This window comes from Colias croceus, chromosome Z (assembly GCF_905220415.1).
Source record: "Colias croceus chromosome Z, ilColCroc2.1".
In the NCBI taxonomy this organism is placed as follows: domain Eukaryota; kingdom Metazoa; phylum Arthropoda; class Insecta; order Lepidoptera; family Pieridae; genus Colias; species Colias croceus.
The window spans coordinates 14,105,182-14,129,178 of NC_059568.1; the positions used below are offsets into that span (position 1 = coordinate 14,105,182).

The 23,997-nt window shown below is 36.7% G+C and overlaps 2 protein-coding genes across 3 annotated transcripts in view; one reads left to right on the forward strand and one right to left on the reverse strand.

The window, feature by feature from the left end:
* Positions 1–22,256, forward strand: part of LOC123705124 (tyrosine-protein kinase Abl) — a 60,732-nt gene extending 38,476 nt beyond the window's left edge. For both annotated transcript variants that reach the window (XM_045653758.1, XM_045653759.1), the window contains 10 exons: positions 6,723–6,971; positions 7,374–7,657; positions 9,093–9,369; positions 13,494–13,644; positions 14,031–14,187; positions 14,775–14,863; positions 17,744–17,931; positions 18,264–19,622; positions 19,970–20,232; positions 21,724–22,256. In XM_045653758.1, the coding sequence (XP_045509714.1) occupies positions 6,723–6,971; positions 7,374–7,657; positions 9,093–9,369; positions 13,494–13,644; positions 14,031–14,187; positions 14,775–14,863; positions 17,744–17,931; positions 18,264–19,622; positions 19,970–20,232; positions 21,724–21,727 (3,021 nt within the window). In that variant the 3' untranslated portion in view covers positions 21,728–22,256. The remainder of the gene's footprint in view (positions 1–6,722; positions 6,972–7,373; positions 7,658–9,092; positions 9,370–13,493; positions 13,645–14,030; positions 14,188–14,774; positions 14,864–17,743; positions 17,932–18,263; positions 19,623–19,969; positions 20,233–21,723) is intronic.
* Positions 10,776–12,279, reverse strand: LOC123705125. The gene is made up of 4 exons (XM_045653760.1): positions 12,177–12,279; positions 11,928–12,058; positions 11,667–11,742; positions 10,776–11,484 (listed from the first exon to the last, which is right to left on the reverse strand). Exons 1-4 carry the CDS (start codon positions 12,232–12,234, stop codon positions 11,279–11,281), a joined length of 471 nt encoding a protein of 156 aa, XP_045509716.1. The 5' UTR covers positions 12,235–12,279; the 3' UTR covers positions 10,776–11,278.
* Positions 22,257–23,997: the final 1,741 nt, after the last annotated feature.

The window sequence follows — 23,997 nt, forward strand, 5'->3', positions numbered from 1 at the left end:
ACCATCAATTTTAGTAAAGGCTATTTTTTAGCTTGTACAAAATTACAAGAGTTGACGCCGAGTAAAGTCGCACGGATAATTAAGCGTTGGATAAAGTTGGAAAAGTTAAATGAAAGAGAATAGAACAATTAACACTATGCAATAATTTTTATATAAATACTGGAATACTTTGAGTTCTTCCGAGAACAATTTGCGCACCTAATGAAGCGAGTTAAGTCTTTATGTCATCCTTACCATCGGAATTGTACAGGAATTGAATGAATTCTCGCAATGCTTTTGTTCCCTTGCTCAATGGCTTTGTGCAGTTTAATTTCATTATGAAATAACATAGTTACGTGTAAGGTATTTTAACGTTTTATGTTGACCCAGTGTTGATTACTCTGTTATTAGAAACACGATTGTTTTTAACTTGTAGGTGGCAATTGAAATTTTCTTTGTTAACAAATGAGGGTACTTGCGTTTTGTTATACTTATTACTTAAGGCTATTAATAGAGTATAGACGATGTCATGTCACACAGCTTTATTTGACGTATTTATTAATTGCATCGAGTAACCGATGAAGGCGTGTTCCCAACGTGAAATACGTCAGCCCCCGGTTATGTCAGGCTTTACCTCCCATAGAGATATTATGCAACCTACTTGTACATAAATGGCTTTATCACGTCTGCAATGTATTGGACAGCTGAGTGACGGTACGGGGGTGCAACGTGACTGAGACAATGCGTCAGCGAGACTGGGTTTCCGTAGTTTATCTCCGGCCAGGGAATATTACCCTAGGTGTATGATACTAGGTTTTACTAGCCTCGCTCGGTGTTGAAATGTAATCCTGAGATCGTTATTTCGCTTTATTACACGTACCGTAAAGGGACTGTACAAAGTAACGTGTCATCTAAATATGCAAAGTATATGTGTTCTGTGTTTAGATGGAATTGCATTTGGTGAAATTTTTGTTAGAAATGTATGGGGATTTAATAAACATGCGAGGAAAATCTTTGTCGTGAAAGGATAACGTGTGGACAAATATGAATGTAAGTATGCCAAGGAAAAGTGAAACTATTCAACTGCGAAGGAATAAGTAGATGCAGAAAATATCTAAAGGTCTTTGTTGGTCACTTTGACATTTTTATGAAAAATCGCAAATCGCAATACTATTCACAGAAATAAAATTCTATTTCGCATTCATACGCTCGAATAAATATTTTCTCCAGACGTCACAAAGAAAAGCTCCACTTTTATTGCAGGTGTTATAGAATACTAGTATTTCCAGAGGGCTTTGCATTACATCAGTACAACGTTTGTTTGACGTTGAAAAGGACTCAGCATCTCGCAAAATTTAATTAATCCGTACTATTCAGTATTGACTAGTGTTCAGTTTCACAAGGAATATTCGTGGCAAATTTCAAATTTAAGCTCGTTGAGCGTCGCCCATCAGTTAGTGACGGCATTGTTCATGTTCAATAGGGACAGACTACAGGCTACATCATAAGCTTTATCAGTATTGATTTTTGATTACTAATTGAATGGTGTAGCTGGATATTCTCCTGTTAAAATTAAATTCGATATTGTGCAAGCTTTGTTGCCAACTGTACCGAGAAATATTATCATTTAGGTATATTGACATTTTATTTTTTACGAAAAAGTCATCAAACAAACAGAACAACGAACCACCATGGAACGAAAGTAATAAAATTGAATTAAATGTAGTTTACGAGAGCATAAAACCAACTTGACTAAAAATAAGCTTTTGGGGTTATTGCGCTGACAATTTTGAAAAACCGTAAAACCACTTGAAAAGTTAATGAATATTTCCCGCGGTGATTTTTGTACTTTTTAATTCGACGTCACTGAACTCATTTCAGAACGAAACATCCGAATAATAAAATGTGTTAAAAGAAACTTTTAAGTTTTTTTATTATGTTTTAATTGCTTCCTTTAAGGACATAAATAGCTTTTATTTGCACTAAGCGGAGCAAAAAGTATGTATTGAAAAATTTACTCGAAATATTTAAATTGAAAATATTTACGTAATTGAAGTTCATATTAATATTCGAATCCAATCAAAATTTTTGTGTTTTAAATACCGGGGTCCGTCTCGTCGTTCATAGACCGAAAAATTGTATTGTTTATTTTCGAATTCATAAAACCTCGATTAAATAACAAAATACCTAGCATTCCTGTCGCTCAAACTTTCGTTTTAATATAGGCTGAATATTTGTACAGGGAATTACATGAAATATTATAAATCCGACGCACGTCTGTTGCCGGGGGCGATATTAATTGCGTTATTGGCGGTGTTAATTTAATTACATTTTTGATTTTCAATTTGTAACTCTTTATGAGTTATTATGAAGCGCGTTTTAACTAGATAGGACTTTAATTACGTGATATGATTTAACTATGTACGTTCGTATTTGCTCATGTTCTCTTTGTATTGGAAATCGTCAGAGAAGAAGATAGAGTAGCCGATCGTAATGTGAAGTATCCGTACGTTTTTATACTTTTAGTTTGTATCCTGGAATCCAATACAGTAAAGAATAAAATTCAATAAAATAGAAAAAAGATTTATCCAATGTTTTTGGTTTTTATAGGATTACGTGTATCTGGGAATCTACACTAGAATATAAAGCATTCAATAAAAAATACTAAAAAAGATTTTTGCAATGTTTTCGGCTTTTATTGGATTAACTTCGTCTATTCCATAGCCCTATAGTTTTTAACCGACTTCAAAAAAAAGGAGGAGGTTATCAATTCGGCCGGTATATTTTTTTTTTTTTTTTTTTTATGTATGTACACCGATTACTCCGAGGTTTCTGAACCGATTTACGTGATTCTTTTTTTGTTCGATGCGGAATGGTGTCGAATTGGTCCCATAAAAATTTTATTCGGCTAGGCCTAGTAGTTTTTATTTTATGAGCATTTTTGTCTGTACTCGATGACTTAATTTCAATGTAGCAAGTAACTTTGATTCTCTTCCCGGTAACCGATTGAGCTGAAATTTTGTATACGAATGTAAATTGGATAGCGATGAAACATTATCATGACATGGAGCTGATCTGATGATGGAATCGGAAGGTGGCCATAGGAACTCAGTAATATATTGACTCAACTTTATCGAGTTTGGGCTCGTTTGATTCGTGTTGAAAAATACACTAAAAAGTATTAAATAAAAATAACTGCGTTAAAAACAACCGACTTCAAAAACGGAAAAGTAAGAAATAAAAAAGATTTGATATTATTAATTACTACATATTATTTTTATGTGCTATTTATTAAATAGGTTTGAAGTCGGTGCCAAACACTAAGCACTTAGTATTAAGCCCATGCACCGACATCAAACCTTTTTAGTAAATAGCACATAAAAATAATATGTAGTAATTAATAATATCAAATCTTTTTTATTTCTTACTTTTCCGTTTTTGAAGTCGGTTGTTTTTAACGCAGTTATTTTTTTCAACTATAATACCCTTGTTTTTATTGTTCGAACGCTAGGCCTCGTGTAGCATTCGTTAGCCGTTTATATAGTACCTACCATCGGACTGGAGGCTTACGTTACGTATCTAGTGATGGGGGATTAAAAGTGCAATAGGTACATGGGAAAATGTAGGGGCTCGTATGGATTGAATTTATGAGGTATCGCCTTTGTGTACCTATTATTCTGTATGGAATTAATATTCAATATGAGAATTAGCTATAAACGCTGTTCCATTTTGTTCAGTATAGAGATTTTAATATATTAATGAGGGATATTTAAAACGCAAATAACTTCTGCTAGATTTCCTCGCGAATTACGCATTCATTTGGTTTGCATTTGCTGCATTTATTCCTCTCTACTATTCGAAACTTTTACACGGAGCAAACGTGTTTAAATATTCCCGGTATTCCATTCATATGCTACAAAACAAACTAAACCGTGTATGAGATAGAGGATAATCGCCCACTGCTCGGTAACACGGTGAACTTTCTAAATCTCGCTATGAAAGGGAAGCGAAATTCCGACGTAACGAATAAACTTTTTAAAAGGGATTAATTAATAATAGAGCGGGATAACTAGCGACGTTCAGTTAATTTACAGTTTACTTTATATAGTTGAATCTCGGCTTTCGGTTCGCCTACGGGTCGTCTCGTCTACTAACAAGGTAATACGATGATTGCAATTAGTTGGAACTTTGTAACAATTGTATTTGTACCTCTCGACGACGGAGTGTAATGTATCGCTAATTACTCAGTTATATTGCTGAACGCTGTTTGCTCTGAGGATTCGTTGTTTGTTACTAATTGGAAAGCACTCAGCTTGCAAAGGTCTTGAGGATGTTTATTTTCCTATCTCTCTATAAGCTCCTTAGCTCCCATTTATAGCTAACTAGCTTACCGCCCGCGGCTTCGCCCGCTTTGTCTCAAACTTAATAAATTATATACTAAAACCTTCCTCTTGAATCACTCTATCTATTAAAAAAAACCTCATCAAAATCCGTTGCGTAGTTTTAAAGATTTAAGCACACAAAGCATAGAGATCTAGAGAGATGCCAATCGCTTGCGCTGAGTACGAAACCAGTGTCTCATAACAAATTTACGCACACAACAGTAAACAAAATAAAAACAATACTTCGCGTTGTGTGCGTGTCATCACACAAAAATTTGAGAGCGACTATTCGTTCGCACACTAGATTGTAAGTAACGTACGTATACAGCACCACACAGCCGATATGCGTTTACGATAGGGATTGCTTGTCGATAAAATGAGAAACGTTAAAATTAAAACAATTTATAGGCAATACAGTAACTAGGTAGAAAATAGAAATGGACTCCTTGATGGTAGCATTCACGGTGATGAAGTACATAAAGCATTGCCTATTGACTTATTGTTAAGTAAAATAAGTATGAAATAAGTGATTTTTTTTTTAATCCATGTATAATAATCACTATAAAATTATTGCTCGAGTACCTATCAAATAATAATAATACATTCAGATATTAAGCTAATAGTAATACATTATGATATAATAATAAGGTAGTAAAATAATACATAATACGATAAAAAATCCGAATCTTATCGACATGGACACACTCGACGCGCATCCTCAAGTAACGACCGCGAGCAGCGGCCGTACTACACGATCGAACGTTTTTGTTAGCTTTAGTATCTTCATTATACATTGCGGTATTCGAACTCCGCGTTTGAATAGAGTCACGTACAGAAGAAGCATTGTAAACTATTTACATAAATTAATGTGACTGTCGTTCTGTCACATAATGAAACCAAGAAATCACTCAACGTAATATTGTTTTTGAAATTATAGTAAGAAAATCGTATAATTTTCAGTACTTACCGATGGTATGTGATTCCATTTGACTTAAAGTTGCTGGTTTCACTTCAGTTTTTACAAACTTTAACGGAACAACGCGGCATTGTCAAATAATACCCGGCCGACGGTCGAACGTCAACTGAATGCAACAAACAGCATGTGTTCTTTTTTTGGGCATATTGCTGCGACACCGGCCCCGCCCCCTAACCATATCTCCCTTTAGTTTCTGTGATCTGTGACACAAAGGGACATAGGGACAGCGAAAGCAACTTTGTTTTATATTATGTAGTGACAATACTTCGCTACAATCCATACTAATATTATAAATGCGAAAGTAACTCTGTCGGTCTGTCTGTTACTCAATCACGCCTAAACTACTGAACCAATTTTCATGAAATTTGGTATGGAGATATTTTGATACCCGAGAAAGGACTACTTTTTACCCCGGGACATAGGATAGGTTTTATTCCAGAAAACCCACGGGAACGGGAACTATGCGGGTTTTTCTTAGACTGCGCGGGCAATGCCGCGGGTGGAAAGCTAGTTATCTATAAAGAGATCATGTAATTATTATATTTCTGCATTCAATTACGTTAAATCCACATCGAAGCGAAGGCTTGTACTGTAACACGAAACCGTCGGACACGGCTCACGTTTCTTGGGCTTTGATTGAATTCGATTAACCATTCCCAAACGTAATTGCAATATCCTATTAACTGAATTATAATCTAATATCACAATTAGTGTAGTTTCAACATGGAATTGTAACCGCATATCAGCTAATTGAACCACACGGCCTGACCTAGCTTTACGCTACCTGGTAATCTGTTTGCAAACCCGCTACGGATTACTAATTAATATCGGGATCACTTAACGAATTCAATTCGGAACGTGCCGATTTATCAAAAATATATGCAATAAATTGTTAATATTTTACATGAACCGTTGCACGCTTCGTTCTGCCGGAGCTCTCATTTGATTGGAAATTAACTAGGAAGCATGTTCCTATAATGGCGACTGAATTGAATGTAATTGTGGAGGACAGACGGATTGATTGTGCGGTAAATGTTCGATTCCTGCTTAATATTATGTACCAAATGTTGGCGCGTGTTGTTCATTATTTCATATTATATTACTTTATTATAAATTAAAGCTGTTTATTAATTATTGTCCGTCGCTAGCGGTTTCGTAATGCATAAATATGATATTTGCTTCGTTTTGACGATGAAATTATTATAGTTGATTCGATTTGTGGTTAATTAAATAAACTTTATATTCAACAAACTTTAAATACAAATAACTAAAAAAATACCTGGGCACAAACTACAGAGAAAATACTTAATGAGATATGTTCAATACGTGTATCGATAGATACATAGAAAACTGCTACATGATTACTATTCTTGTATGTCCATCAGGTGTACGTAACATCAGAATCCAAATTCGGCACGCTAGCCGAACTGGTGCACCACCACTCAGTACTGGGAGATGGGCTTATAACCCAGCTCCTCTACCCGGCACCAAAAAGGAACAAACCCACGGTGTTCCCACTGGCTCCCCCGGACGAGTGGGAGATTGACCGGACTGACATTGTGATGAAACACAAGCTTGGAGGAGGACAATATGGCGACGTGTACGAGGCCGCCTGGATGAGGTGCAATATGACTGTGAGTAGCGTTTCTAGAGTACTGTTATGTATGATAATTTGATACAGCTTTTACAGGGCTGTTTTACTTTGATACAGCAAGAAGTATAGGCTTGATACTGGTTGCCACCGAAGACATATAGCAAAGGTCCTGGATAGGCAGATTACAAAAAGTGACTAACGTAGGAGTGAATTTTTTCCTGAATTTCCTTTCTTCCAATTTGCCAGTGTTTACGTATTGATTAACACAAAAATCTTTGCAAGTGTCTGAAGATTTTAGCTAACCGTATAATATTATGATTTTTTCTCTTAATAATTTGAACAAAAAGTTCTGCATGACTGATTAGTAATTTCGACTGCAAAATTTCAGTTTAATGTACAAAAATTATCTAATCCAGCATTCTCACTGCGTGTCTAATTTCAGGTTGCCGTAAAAACACTCAAGGACGACACCATGGCCCTAAAAGACTTCCTCGAGGAGGCGGCCATCATGAAAGAGATGCGGCACCCGAACCTCGTGCAATTACTCGGCGTCTGCACCAGGGAGCCGCCATTTTACATCATCACCGAGTTCATGAGCCGCGGGAACCTTCTAGACTATCTCCGCACTGGAAACAGAGACCACATTGATGCCGTGGTCCTCATGTACATGGCCACACAGATCGCCTCTGGCATGAGCTACTTGGAAAGCCGCTCTTTTATACACAGGTATGTTAGATTAGGTTAGGACCGCCTCCTTGGTACAGTGATTAACGCGCGAGCGTAGAACCGAGGGGTCCTGGTGGAGAGGAAGAAAAATTTCTCGTTCTAGCAGGCCACAGAAGGCTGATCATCTAATTGTCCCTACAGAAAATCGATCAGTGAAACAGATGTAATGCATCTGCCGCTTACCCCATTACATGAGACTTCACTCATATGTTAGATTTAATAGGAATACCTATAGTTGAAAAAAAATTGCATTGCTATAAAATGTTCGGAAATATTCTGGTTATTAAAATATGAAATGTGTGGCCAAATAAAATCTCATCCGATTTTCATGCTGTATAAATATTTGTGTGTACTTATTTTATTACCCCGCGTGCGAGCTGTGCGAAAGTGAATTTAAATTTCACGCTTCATTTTGATAAAGCGTATCTCGGATTTATGGCGTTTAATTGATATAATTACAAGCCGTAATACACAATTTGATGCAAGGCAGTTAAATCAATTTCACCGAATATCCCATAATAAGTTATGATTATATAGCATGTAATGTTGACAATATTAATGTACATTTAAATAAGCTCATCATGTAATCGCGATTGTTATTACTGAAATGTTATTTCTATGTACGCAAAGTACATGTTTTTCCCGTGAATATGTGTTGAGATAGTACATTCAGATTGAATTGGAGTTTAACAAATAAAAATTCTTGGTTTCAATTGGGAAATTGCTAAATTTCGACATATTCTCTAAACTATAGTCGAGCCAATTTAATAGGCAACATTTGACGTCTATCAATTTTATCTTCGAAGAGAGGTAACCTGCTTAAAAACATTGATTAAAGTGTATTAATCGATAGGGATTTGAAACATTTGTCAATCGAATTTATTAATTTATGATGATTTTTATTCACAAGTAATCAATGTATTCGATTCTAGATGTCAGATTTCGATTTTTAGAGTAACGTCTCTAGTATTTAAAAAGAAAAAAGGTTTATTGACACAAAATTGTAGCGACGTCAGTTCTTCAATTCAGAATTTGTTTATTATGTTTAGGATGGTTTATCAGTAAAATGAAATCTTAAAATTACTTGTATCGGTCATTATTATTATAAATATGTAATCGTAATTGAAAAAAGTTAAGCAAATGTGCAGTTCTAACAAAACGAAATATCATGTTATTCTATGTCGTCGTTACTAGGTTACGTTGTTGAATTGTGTTGAACTGTCAAATGTTGCCTATTAAAATGGCTCTACTATAGCGCCCCTTTTAAACCTTTTTTTTTACAAAATTGAAAACTTCTTAATTGACAATTGCGACTGTTTCCATAGCTCAGCGAACTCTTCAACTTTACACATACAAGCTTAAAAGAAACTGCTATAATTGATTGAACTTCTTAAAAAAACCTTCTATAATAATTGATAAAACTGCGAAATTCCAGGGACCTAGCGGCTCGCAACTGCCTCGTCGGCGAGAACCACCTGGTCAAAGTAGCCGACTTTGGCCTCGCGCGTCTGATGCGAGATGATACATACACCGCGCACGCTGGCGCCAAGTTCCCGATCAAGTGGACGGCCCCTGAGGGCCTTGCTTACAATACCTTCAGCACCAAAAGCGATGTCTGGGCTTTTGGTATACTGCTCTGGGAGATTGCGACTTATGGCATGTCGCCGTACCCAGGCGTGGATCTGGCAGATGTCTATCACATGCTTGAGAAGGTGGGTTGGAGTGTTTCTGCCTACAATTTAGCTTCGGTTCCAAGTTTTGTTAGGAAATCTGTGTTTCCTCGTAGAATCCAGCTATTTTGCTCTGAGTTCGAGGGTTTTGACAATTAATTAGTAGCGTCAATGATTGTAAGAGATCAATTGGACTGCCCCTGAGGGCCTCGCGTACAACACCTTCAGTACCAAGAGCAATGTCTGGCCGTTTGGCATACTGCTGTGGGAGATTGCTACATATGGCATGTCGTCGTATCCAGGAGTTGATCTGGCTGATGTCTATAACATGCTTGAGAAGGTGGGTTGGAGTATTTCTCTCTAGAATCCTCATATTTTGCTCTAATTTTTTTTATGCAAGATAATAAAATCTTAACAATGGTCTTTTTTATTGGTATGTCACCTTGCGTTTGGATATACTTTCTTGTTTTCACTACGAAAATTAAAAAGCGGTAAAAATAATTGATGTTATTTGAAAAATGCCATGATGCGTAATGCCGTAATTTTACGGCAGTATCTCTCTGATTCAAGAAACACTGTAGGTTTCTTTAAAATGAACGTAGTTTCTATGTCACAATCAGACATCAGTAAATTGTCTCATTTGATATTTATTTATCTCAGTTATTTATATGCCATTTGTCACATAATTCGTAATGGCTCAATCATTGTAATTCTTTTTAACAAAATAAAGATAGGAGTAATTAGGTATGTAAGAATTTTACTAATATCTTGAATTGAACGTGTTACATTAGATTCATAATTTTTATTATTGGAAACTATAATAACTTTTTTGCACTTTTTGTTTTGTCTAATTTAAGTTATGGTTCATATTGTGTGTTCGGAAACATATCCAAGAAAAAAAATTACAATAAATTTAGAGTTTTATTTGTATTTTTTATTTCATTTGATTTAATTATCTGTCATCTAACTATTCAATTTTCAAATATATGCAAAATTATGAAAACCGAATATAATTTGAAATAAGCTATTAACACTATTCAGTATTATTTTATTTTATGTTAAAATGTGAAGTTAGAATACAATTCATACAAAATATGTTGTAATTATTATTCTGTTCTATTACTAAAGTAATTAACTAAATACCGATACATGAGCCTATCATTTAATAACATATTTCATGAAAGAAATAAGTTTTTCTATAACGATATACTTATTTTTTAATAACTAATCAAAGAACTAAGGCCGAGCAAGGAACAATTGAGTGTTCATGTTTAAGTATCGAAATGTTGTTAATACTACACGAAAAATGTATCCCGAAACGTATTATTTATAACGTGGGACGATATTAAAACTCAAAAAAAAATCCGTGAATGATGGATTTGAGAAATTATCAAAAGTTTCTTATAAATAATTCAATATCTGTGAGAAAGTATGAAATAAAACACCTCTCTGACATCAACGTTTATTAACGAAATAATAAACCGAAATATAAAAACAAACCAAAAACGGTTCACGCGAGAAAGCGCACTCAACAAGACTCCGGTTTCAAAACAACAAGTTCGACTTTTTGCACTTCGTGTGAAAATTTACTTCGAAGTTTATTAAACAAGGCAATGATGCAAGCGCAAACTATAACGTGTTACAAAACTATCGCGATAACAAAATTTCCAAGCGGCCTGAAATACAAACATGTCCTTATATACCTAAACTTAGCGTTTTGTCATGATTCCGAGAATGCATCTTACCATCTCGTAATGACAAACATCAACAACTTACTGTTGTTAAAATTTGTGTGTTTGAATATTCAAACAGTTCGAAATTAATATAGCCAATGTTTTGGATATTATTTTTAATGAATCACTAGAAGTATACAATTGGTTGCGGCGTTAACAGATAATTTGCTAGATATCTTAGGGTGGGGCGTTAATTTCGTGAATTAAATGAGGTAGAATTAACAGTGCGATGAGTCGGTGCAGAGGTGTTTCTTGCACAAGGAGCATTGAGGTCTGCTGACTGCAATGCGTGAGAATATCTCTGAGGCGGACAGTTCCTTGCTTAGCTTACTGCACATGGAGTAGGACACGGATTTCTTTGAGAAGTCCTTGGCGGGGACGCAAGTACGCGCTCGAACCGGCCCGATTTCTTGACCAGTCTCGACTGGAAAATATTCACGTTATGAATGCTTTGCGAACAACTGTGTCAGTGGTTTATGGATATTTATAATATCTTATATTTGTAAACATTGACCAAGAAATTTCTTAGTCATAATTTGGGGTAGAAGGGCATTATAAATTTATAAAAGTTGTTATTCTAATAGCTAATAAAAGTGTATTTCTTACCTAATTTAGCTGACTCCGACGTGATGACAATACACAGGAAAGCCATTCCTGGGATGTAGCAATCTATGTTTGGTACCTGAAAGAAAAGAATCCTAAATCAATATACGAGTAAAATTTACAAGTAAATACGTCTTACGTCTTGTTAAATGAACCGATTGATTACTTTGGCATATTTTGAGAAGTGTTAACGTAGAATGCCTAAAATTAATGCGGAGTTACTAATAGCTTTGTAGTTACAGAAATAGTGCAACGTTTACTCACAGTAATATTTGCGTAGTCGGGATGGTCGGGATCCCAACAACCGGGGTGGTCGAAGGAAAGGCAATTGTAACACTGGATGCCTTTAGCAGTCGGAGACACAAACTTTTTCGGCTTTGCCTTTTTGTGTTTTCCTGCAAAAATATCATGTCTTATCTATAAAATGAAATCGAGAAAAGGACAATCTGATCACAAAATTTAGGACACTAATAAATTCTGCATTTACCACACTAATAACAAAAAAATACTCACCATTCACAGCTATTGTGAATAATAGAAAATAAACGATCGAGTTCCTCAAAACCGACATTTCAATGTTCTAATTTGGCCCGGTGTGTATCCGTTCAGCTCGGCTCGACTAATGATTTACGAAACACGTACCGGCCGGCTTATATTCTGTCATACGATGACGCCAGTTCACAGGCTCTTGTACATGGTGTATTTTAATGCATTTTTCATTTAATGCATGTTTAAATGAGAGTCGGATTACATAATGCAGTAGTTTATAATAACTGTCCCTAACAATGCGGATAGATTGATTGGAATGTCTATTTTCTAGTTCGTGTTTTATGAGCTCATCCGTTATCAATGGAGTGATTATGAATAAATTTAATTTGAGACAGTTAATAGATTTTGATCTAGGATTATAGTTTAGTCTCAATATTGCTTTATTTAATTTTTTAGTTCTTAGAAGAGCTGGCCTTAACCTTCCATTATTTGAATTTTGATCGTCTTAAAAATCGTCAATTAAAAAAAAAAAAGAAACTTTTATCGATTTCATAAATGAACGGCATGTATATACGGTTGTATTTAAATACACACAAGTTGTATATTTGTCATCTTGTACAGTAATCTATGTGTAATTTGTATACAAAATATTATTGTTTTTGCATTGAAAGTATGCGCTTGCGTCGATTTGTATACTACTGATTTGCCTCAACATTAACAATGATTAATTTGTTTACTCTAAATTGTAGAGAGTAAACCACTATACAGTGGTCTTTGTCAATTTTTATTGTTATATCCAATGAATGAATAATTAGATCAGAAGATAATTATTGCGAGTAGAACCTTGAGTTCCAACAACTTGGACCGATTTGTAAGATACTGTTCCCCGCGTTTTTTCAAATCGGACCAGTAGTTTCCGAGATTAGCGCTTTCAAACAAACAAACTCTGCAGCTTTATAATATTAGTATAGATTATATGGATATTTTATGATGGATTATGTTATCAAGGAATATGTTGAGAATATGCTCTAGCTTGGTTGACATTCCATGGTATATACACGATTTTCTGTGGATTTTTGTTCAAATAACAATTTTTAAATCCTGCTTTATTTGACGTGTTTCTTGCGATCTTTTATTTTAATCATTCCTTAAATAACAATTTCCTTATACTATATGAGTAAAATAATATGAGATAATTTATTTTTAATTAAAACTAGGCATTTGTGTTTTTATTTGTTTTGCACGATTCCATAATTCAAACATCCTTTAAACATCTAAGATCATTTTTTTTCTACCACAATGATTCCAAAATCCTTAACCATAACCATACATTTCATCCAGGGCTACCGCATGGAGTGCCCGCCCGGCTGCCCGGCGGCCGTGTACGAGCTGATGCGCGGCTGCTGGCAGTGGAACGCGTCAGACCGCCCCACATTCCGCGAGATACACCATGCTTTGGAGCACATGTTTCAAGATAACTCCATCACTGAAGGTGAGTTTTTATAAATAACTTCCAACTAATTTTTCAGCTTTGATGGTCGCAGAACAATATATATTTAAGAAATAACAATATGATTTGGCAATTATTTTGATCTGGTTAAAAGTGAAGATTGAGAACGGCTAAGGTGTCTGATAAGAGTGATTTTGTTAAATCTTTTTTTTTATTTATTAGAATGTATTATACAGTACTTGATGAAGGACGAAGGCTTTTAGGTTGCTTTTACCTAAAGATCTTCTTAACCCTAAAGTCTTTCAAGTTTTGAGAAGTCTGATTTGTATTCTAGCAAATTGAATGTGTGTCCAATATGCCTTTAAAGTAATTTTCAACTAAATTCACGTATCAATACACGCATCTACACCACTCGCGCGCCCTTCCAGAAGTCGAGAAGCAGCTACAAGAGGGCTGCACGGGCACACCGCAGATGTCGCTCAAGAAGGCGGCCAGCATTGGCGGCGCCACCGAGCGTGGTGTGCAGATGCGCCGCCCGACCAACCGGCGCGGCAAGCAGGCGCCCACGCCGCCCAAGCGCACCAGGTACTGTTCTAGAACATTCTAGACGTTTCTAGTGGTGTGCAGTGGACACACACGTGGCGCTCAGAAGGGGCAAGCAGGTACCCACTCCGCTCAAGCGCACCAGGTACATGTACACATACACTCTCGCATACATTTAAAGAAATCGAGATTCGAGATGCACCATTTACACATTTAGGTACACAGACACACACGCAAACGCTCACATACGCACGCACACGCACGCAACCACTCACACTCATACACACGCACACGCACGCATACTAACGCACACGCACGCATACTAACGCACACGCACGCATACTAACGCACACGCACGCACCCTCACCCGTACACACAAACTTCAAAAAGTCGAGTTGCAATCTACAAGAAGGTAGCCAGCATGGACATCCGATGCTCTGCAGAAGGGAGAGCAGGTCCCGGGTTATTGAGTTACGAACCGTAAAAATCTTATTAATAAAATTAATCAATGTGACCCCACACCACACATTTGTATCTGAACAACCATGTTTAGATGAGTACTACCCCGGGATAAGTTCCATTCACGTATGGAATCCAGATTTTTCTAATTTTTATTTTTTTTATTACAGTTTACTATCATCGTGCAGTTCATTCCGCGAGTCGCAGTACGCCACGGAGGAGCAGGCCGGTCACGACGACGGGCTCGCTTCGCTCAATGGTAAATCTCCCTTCCTTTTCCCTTTTAGATCCTCTTTTTATGTTTTTTTATGTTATGTACGTATGAATACCGGTTTGATACAAGGGAATTGAGTTTTGACGATGTTTTAGGAATTTTTTGGAAAAAAAATGATAAGTCGACGTTATAGAGTCCGAAATTAAACTTAAAATTGTCTCTGTTGTCAACAATTTCATTGAAATATATAAATATAGTGCGTGAGTCAAATATATTATCAGAAATGAATTTGTACAATCAGAAGCTAATACATTAGAAAATATAATATGAGGATTTCTAAAGTATGAATATCACTATTATATCACCGTACGAATTGAAAGGCATATAAGAAAATCAGTTTCATATAGATAAATAACTTAGTTTTGTAGATCGGTGACACATAGCACCACACACAGCACTAAATGCAGTAGCGTTTCACATAATTATATTTTTGAATGAAAACCTTGAAAATAGTCAGTGGTTGCATACACATCATAGGTAATTTATGAAAAGAGGACATCGGTACATAATTGGTAATAAGATTTGACAAGTTTGAACAATTTACTATTATAGGTACAAAAACTTGGTTATTTCCTTCCCGTTTTTTAAAAACCTTTGATAGGTGGATGGAATTACTCATAGGTAACTAAATAAGTGGTTCTAAATCATTATTTATATCTATTAATCTATTTCTTTATTTTAAAATACAGAAACTTCTTTAGTGTCTTCTCTCTTTGTATGTCTTTGGGTATGTTAACAATGCTAATGTAAAGTCTTAATCTTTTTATTTTGGAAAATATTCAGATAAAAACTTCTCTCCTTACAACTTACAAAATGGTTTATACGCTTTTACCAAATGGTATTTTACCAAATGGTAATTTTACCAAATCGTATAAATATACGATCGTTTGAATGCAAATTGACAGTTGCTTTTGATGTTCGTAATACGCTTATGTGTTAGAGACGCTTATCTATGAAAACATGACGAATATTATTTATATAAGACGATATAAAATTTTAGCATAATATGTCATGTGACTACATAATATGTCCGAATATTTACAATATACACAGAATATTTCGTTCGTTTAAAGTTTAAACATATTTCTTTGAGTAATTGTATTTATATTTATTTATCTATAAATAAAACTGTCTAAAGCCTGCTCTTAATGTTATCTTGACACAAATGATCACTCACACATTTGTATATACATCATTACATGCCGTTCTTGCATTCATTGTGCTCGAAACGTTATTATTACATAGAATCATGTACATATGAAACCTATAACGGCTACATTTGGAACGAAAATATTCTGTTTTCAAATATTTTTTGTTTTTTTCTTCGCTTCGCTATTGGCTGTTGTATATTTTATGTTCTTATTAGTGGATGGTCTTGCCATGCGTATTCGTGGAGACGCAAGCAAAGCGATAAATGTTTATTAATATTTATAATTATTATTTTATGTATGCCTAATATTTGCGTGTGTTATAACAACGATAAATGTAAGTTATATTTAATATATGCATCTTTTAAACTAGCATTTTTTGTCTTTGTCCGCTCGCAAAGGTGTATAGCGATAGGGTCAGAGATTTTGTAAGTATACGCAATGTTACGGGTAGAAAAGATCCTGCCTTGTGATTATATCTAATTATACATTTTATTTTATGAGACCCCTTTCGTTTGTTGTATACAGGTTGGCTCATGATCGCGTACAAAGGGAAAATATAAGTCGATTCAAGGGGCAATATGAAATACAAATATTATATTATTCAATTAAAATCAAGAATCATGTTTACTAACAAATGTGTTACCAGTTTTTATATGGCATTTTCTCATTGGACGTATTAATTTGCGCCAACCTTTATATTTTGATAAAATAATAATTATAAATGTTCAATTTAGTTACTCTTACAAATATAAAGGTATGACTCTGGCTTGGATTTCATTGAATTTATCATGTAATTCCGGACAGAGACATATGTTTACGTGGATGTTTTTTTTTCGAGATTTTTATAAAAAGTGTCAGAATAAATATAAAACCTTGAAATGGTTTTCAAATAACATTTTTTTCTTATAACTGATAACAAAAAAAATAAATAAATAAATAATCTTTAGCTAATTCACTCTTAAGCGATTTTTAGTGAACATCCGTTGTTTTATTCTGACACTCTGTAATTCATCAGATTCGATTCGGTTTAATTTCGCTCATAGAGGTCGCTTGTGATGTCTATAATTATCTATTCTTTTCTTCTAGAGCTGTGTGGTATTCCTTTTCCGTAATTCTTTTATCTGTTTGGGTGGTCTCTAAAGAGCTTCTTTATTTTCTAAATAGTGCGTAAGAAGTCTATTAGATAGTAGGTGCCGCTTTTTATGTGTTCTGTTGTCTCACATAGTTTTCAACTATTTTCTTTTACGTTTTAGACGATTTAAGCAATTTTTTACATTATTAGCGTTGTTTCTTGAATTATCTTCAGATGTAGGTATTTAAGAGATTATAATAAGTAGAATTTGAAGTATTTCTTACAAAATATGTATCCAATTACGTAGTCCGTAAATGAAGTGTCAAAAAATTATGAATATTTGAGGTTGTTATAATCATTCGACACAATCATTCAGCATTGCCATCAAAAATATTCCATCAACTCAACATTTCCCTCAAAATTACGTCTCAAAAAACGTACCTATGGATGGAATTTTCAAACTATTAAATCCAACATTTGTAGAACATTTACCCAAAATTAAAGAATATTGTGTTGTAGAAGTTAGTCCGCGTATTATTAGACACAGATTAAATTATCCCTATTTTATGGAGACAGTAGTCGTGGGATTACAAAGGTTCCGCGAATAATAACATAGACATTAAGGCATAGTTCTGCATGCAGGTGGGGGTCGTGTGGGGGGTCGCGAGGCGTCGTCCGAGGGGTCACTAGCTGAAGCAACCCCAGATACAGATGAGTCAGCAGGCGCGGTTGCCATGAGTCTGGGTGCCTCTGAGCACCGGCACCGCCCCAAGCGGCGACACCACCAGCACGCGCCCCACCAGCACCAGCAGCCGCATGATGTGCCCAAGGTATATTTATTTTTATTTATTTATACCATTTTATTGTACAGTACCAATAATACAAATATATAATAAATTTAACATGGAAAACATGAACATGCACCATAGGCGGCCTTATTAAAATTTATTTATTTGTTGCATTATTAAAAATGTAAAGTAATACATGTGTTGTACAAAATTTTGAGTAGGTAATACAAAACAAAACTAGTTCAGTATTTTTAAGTTATGGGTCTAGTGGTAATATAAATTGTGGTTTTATGCCTGTAAAAATGTTTTATGTATCTTTTAACTTGAGTTTCTTCAATGAATTATTAGTTAATTATATATTATGTTTTCAACAGGGTGTGCAAGTCGCGGCGCTAGAAGTGCAGAACGTGAAGCGCGCCATCAACCGCTACGGCACACTGCCCAAGGGCGCCCGCATCGGCGCCTACCTGGAGTCCCTGCGGCAGAGCGGCGCCGGCCCCGCGCCCCCCGCGCCCCGCGACGAGGAGGCCCGCTCCCTCTCCCCCCGCACGCAGTCCCACATGATACGCTCCAACTCCTCCGGCGGGGTCACCGCCCCGGCCTCCCCCCGCGCCACCCGCGCGCCTCCACCCCTCCGCTCCTTCAACAGCCCCGCCAAACCTCGGCCTCGCCTCGCCGAACTCGAGTTCCCCCCGCCCCCTCCCGATCTACCACCTCCCCCGGAAGAACTCCAACCTCCGCCACCTCCCCCGCCCCCTGACTGCTGCCGCGACGCCGGCACCGATATGGCCGATCCCCCGGAACTAGAGAAACCGGCCAAACAGATCATGAAGGAAATGCTCGAGTTGAAACTCGTTGCCGAAATCAAAGAAAGAGCCGATAAAAAGAACAAGAAACTGAAAGAGTCGCCCCCACATGAAATTCTCGAGATGCACACGTCATTCGGCGATCCGGTGACGCGTCTCGTTTCCGAGCTGTCGGAAAGCCTGAATATGGAAGCCCTGCGGAAAGCTGATAAACGCACAGAAGCAAAACCCAACGAAACCAAGGAGACGGTTTCGCCCATTGATCTCAAAGCGAGTCTCAGGAAGACTTCGTTCAACAACAACATTGATAAGAAAGTGGGACACGACATGAAAACGAACACTGACTTCAAGTCGCAGCTGAAGAAAGTTGAGACTAACAAGATGAACAATAAAGAATCAGACGAGACCGGTCGATCGATAATCGACTTTAAATCTCGATTGCGAAAAGTAGACAGTGGCACACCGGCCACGAACGGACAAATGAAAAAGGTGGAGCACAGCTCCCCAGAAGATTCTCGAAAGGATGTGTCGTGCAAGAGCGACGATTCTGACAAAAAGCGATCCGAGAGCGGTTCGCTGGATACCAGTGGTGGAGATGAAGATGACAAACGTCGCAGCACCGGCAGCATCAGCAGTTTGAAGAAGCTCTGGGAGAGCAAGGAGAGCGATGAGCGCTTGAGTCCCAAGTTGAAGCTAAAGGGCGATGAAAGTGAGGATGGATCGCCCGACGACAGGTTGGGCCGCACTGGTAGCATCCAAGCGCGCTGTGATGAGAAGCCGCTGGTTGCCAGCAAGCCGTCGATGCGCGGCCGCCCTTTGAGGAAAAGTGGTATCTATGCCACTCCACTGGCCTCCGCTAATGCTGAGAGCGAGGAAAATGACGCGCTCGCTGCACTGCGAGTTTCTTTGGAATGCTGCACAAATGAGGTGAGATATTGATAGTAATGGTACTAATGTGGGCTTGCAATGATACGTCGCGTCTTATATTATATTAGCTGTTCCCCGCGGTTTCACCCACATTGCTTCGCTTCTGTTGGTCTTAGCGTGATGATATATAGCCTTTGGCCTTCCTCGATAAATGGGCTATCTAACACCTAAAAAATTTTTCAAATCGGACCCGTAGTTCCTAAGATAAGCGCGTTCAAACAATCAAAACTTTCAGCTTTAAAATATTCGTATAGATACGCGCGTGCGCATGCGTTGTAGATAATATTATGTATGCGTGTGTAAGTACATTGCTGTGTTTCCATATTATTAATGACGAGTGTGTATAGGTACGTCGCGGTTGCGGTGGCAGCGGCGGTCGCGGTTCACTCTGGCGCCTACAAACATCCGAGCGACTTGCTCGCCTCAGCGCCGCTTGTACTGCAGCAGCTGGAGCGGGACGTTGCGCGCCGCAGATGCGTGTGCAGTTGCGCGCAGCCGCCACCAGACTGGAGGGGGAGGCGAGGGCGCTGGCGTCGCCCGCCCCCCACCACCATCATCTAGCTGATGGGGTCGAGCAGGCGCTGAGAGACCTGGCCAGCATTGTGCACAGGTTGGTAGTGTAGTGTCTCCTCTCCTTACCTAATCTCCTAACGGAGGCAGTGTTTGCGGAGATCCAGTCGTCGTAGTGTAGTGCGCAGGTACCCTACATGGGTATTATTTATTTATTTATAACACTTTATTGCACAAACAAAAATTAGGACAAAATAACATTAAAATACAAAAGAAAGGCATAGTTTGTACAAGAGGCGGCCTTATTGCTGAGCAACAATCTCTACCAGGCAACATGATGGGAAAGGAAATGTATGAAGTTAATGGGATAGTGCAAAAAGAAGAAAAAAAAATAATGATAATAATTATTAAACCTAATAAATAAATAAAATTATTTCAGTATCAAAGATACCTACAATATAAATGTATGTACACTGCATGGGTGTGAGGGGGGGGTAATGACGAATGATCGCCCGGAACTATGCCACGCATCACGCAGTGTAGGCCGTGAATGCGCATTTTAACGTTGCTTGCTTCTCTTGTCTTCGTTTGTATTGAAAATCCATCTACGCACTTCATTTAAATCATGCGCATACGCGCATAAAGTGCAGCCAAGACTCAAGGTATGGCACACCGAGTCCAGCAGTGCAGTGCAAAAAGCAAACAAACAAAAAAGTTGAGCGCGTGAGTACGTTACAACCACGCACGATGGTGCATCGCGATTACCTCTACTTGCCCAACGCTGCCCATTTTGAAGAGTGCCCATTAAACCAACATTACATAAAATTACTTCGTTATTTTATTTTGATAAATATATTCTGATCCATTTCGAATACAACAAATTTTACATCAACAGTTCAAAATAATACACTTATATTATGGTAATGTGTTTTAAAAATTTTCCTTTGATGTAATTAAGAATAACTCTCTCACGCTAAAGTCAATTATACTTTATTTTATGATCATTTCTACTCCACATGTCTCCCACGATAAAAAGTATATAAATAATGTTAATTAATTGAAATTCATTGTTATGGCGTGCGAAAATATAGTTTTAATTTAATCTTTTAAAGTACATCAACTCTTTATTTGTAAATTTTAGAACGAATGAACAGTTATTAATTTATTTTCCATAACTTTTGACGATACGCTGTAAAATAGACTGCGAATAGATTAATGTATACTATTTTATACCAATGAAATTAATATTTATGAGAAAATAACTTGATTATCCACAAGATTACCTAAAAAAAAAAACACAATAAATGGGGCCTCTTTGAGAAGATATTTCAGCCACTCCGATGATAAAAGTGGCATAGTAATCATATATAAATTTATAAAGAATAGAAAAAATTCGTTCACGAGGCGGGACTCGAACCCGCATCCTTTCGCGCCATTCCGGGGCGGATGCCTCACCAACTCAGCCACTCGTGACCCGCCTCGTGATCGATTTTTTTCTATTCTTTATGAATTTATATTTATAAAGCATTTGAATGTCATAAAACTAAAAATATCAGTTTGAATTAATCATATAGTTTTTAATAATTTTCAGGTAAACATTTTCACCGAAAACGGCAAAACAAGGATACATCACATCGCGACAAAACACGCGTCCCAACAAAGATATTGTAAAAAAAATATTACACATCTATAATAAAAGGAGGTACTATAATCACTTAAATTGGTATATTTGAAATGACTTTGACACACACACGATCTATGATGAGTATATAAAAATGTCTTATTATTGATACCTATGTAAAGGCATAAGATTTTAAAATGTATCTAATAATAATTATATACATATAAGTATCCCCAGGGGTTCTAAAATTATAATTGTGTATGAATTTCAATGTTTACATTATAATATGTGTCTAAATGTATTTAATGTAATTTTTGGTGTCATGTTTATGTATATTAATATTATGGTATCTTCAATGTTTTTATAGACGTTAACAGTTCACGCAAGCGTCGAATTTTAGGCTGGGTGCAGAGCTTGACCGACCATCAGTGCGTACGTCAGTCACGCTTGTCATATGTATGGAAATTCATAAAACCGTTCATAGCTAGACCGACCATACGCACGCGTATTGTCATGCGCATTAGTGTCATAGTCATACAATTGTTGATGCGTATCGTCAGGACCGACGGTACGCACTGACGGTCGGTCTAGCTCTGCAACCAGCCTTAATTATATACACACAAAATATGAATTATTTTATTCCACTTATAAAATAATATGAATTCAACAGTATTTTCAAATGAAATAAACTTTTGCTGCGGTCAGTACATTGCTTAACCAGTAATAAGTTCAATGCTTGTCCAAAAAAAGTAATTTATTTACTAACACAATATATCTATGCAAACCAAAGAAAGTGGCCGTTCCATTTCGATAATGTTTTTCTATCCTATGATTACCAGCGAATACTCTTTTAGTTTGTTAATTTTTAGCGTAAGTCGATGTATTTTTTTATATTATTACGTGGTTAGTACAAAAAGGATTGACACAGACAGTACAACATGTGTTATGTACAATATAAGTAAATGTTATTTAGGCTTCCGATGATATTCCTTTTGTATAAAGACTGAACAAATTCTTGACGCTCGTTCGATTTCCTTTTTGTAGTACTTTTTGCTACTGTTCGAACTTTTATTGGGATTAGCCAGAGCGGGGTGTGTTGGCGCTTTTGAATGCATTTAATACTGTCCAATACTTTTTTGGTAACTTTAGGACTGATTTTTTAAATCAGTTTGTTGTACATGTCTTTTCATGGCATGTTTTTTCGCTTAAACAATTCTTGAAAAATCACTTCTAAATGTATCATATCTCTTGTATCGCAAATTTTTGAAAAGATATTCCTATGGGGTAACCAGTTTAGGCCTAAAGTAAGATTTTTTCTATACTGTGAACATATACCCGCTTCGGTGTTAATACCAATTCCTTTATTTGACGTATTCGCTTTCCTGCTCGCACCACGCGATTCGCCTATATGTATGTCGCCGTGCTTGCGCTTTCACGGCAATACGTCAACACTAGAGATAAGTATTCGTCTTAAAACATTAAATAATGAAATAGTTTAACACGCCATCTCTTTCATTCAGCAAATAAAAGACAAAGATGTAGAATACAAGATATTCTTTAGTGGTCTAGGTTATTCCAATCAACTCTGTGTAAGGTCCATTTGTGTCCGCGATTAGTTATAAAATAGTGCATACAGTTAAGAGGATGTTATTTTTCTGTGCCAAAAATGGGTCTGGGAGTCGAATGGTCGCCCCACGTCACTCATTCGAAGTAACATAATATAGATAATTAATCAATCCATTTTCTAGTTAGTGTTTACGTCATAAGCCATATGATGTTAGTGCATTTAGAGCCTTGAATAGTAGAATTGTAAACGTATACCCGAGTTAATATTATCTAATGGCCCCGCGTCACTTCCTCGACTCGCATAGTCTTCCCTCGAAGTATTCCGTAGCGGCTTGACTCCCGCGAACATTCCTATCGCTTTTCCTAAACTATTGCATCTTAATCACCAATTAGCATTTATCAGTAGACACGTCGTTGTAAGTCTTGTATTTTGGACCAATAGTGATGCATTCGTTGGTCAGTCGGTCAGTTCTCGCTTTGAGACTGACGTCGGCGATCTTCATCTCGGCCTATGTGCGTCGAAATTTTATATAAATTATTATTATACTTACGTGTCACAATTTATGTATTTCTTTTCGGGAGAGGTTTATTGTATCTTTTATTCGATAAGGAAATGATGTGACGTTATTGATTAAGTTAGCGTACTGTGATACGGCTTATAATCGGTATAATTATGCT

Excerpts from the sequence above, each read along its gene's own strand:
- LOC123705125 (XM_045653760.1), bottom strand. The coding sequence starts at position 12,234 with ATGTCGGTTTTGAGGAACTCGATCGTTTATTTTCTATTATTCACAATA. Across the intron at positions 12,059-12,176 it reads ATTCACAATAGCTGTGAATG|GAAAACACAAAAAGGCAAAG; the intron begins GTGAGTATTTTT and ends ATATTTTTGCAG. Across the intron at positions 11,743-11,927 it reads CCGACTACGCAAATATTACT|GTACCAAACATAGATTGCTA; the intron begins GTGAGTAAACGT and ends CTTTTCTTTCAG.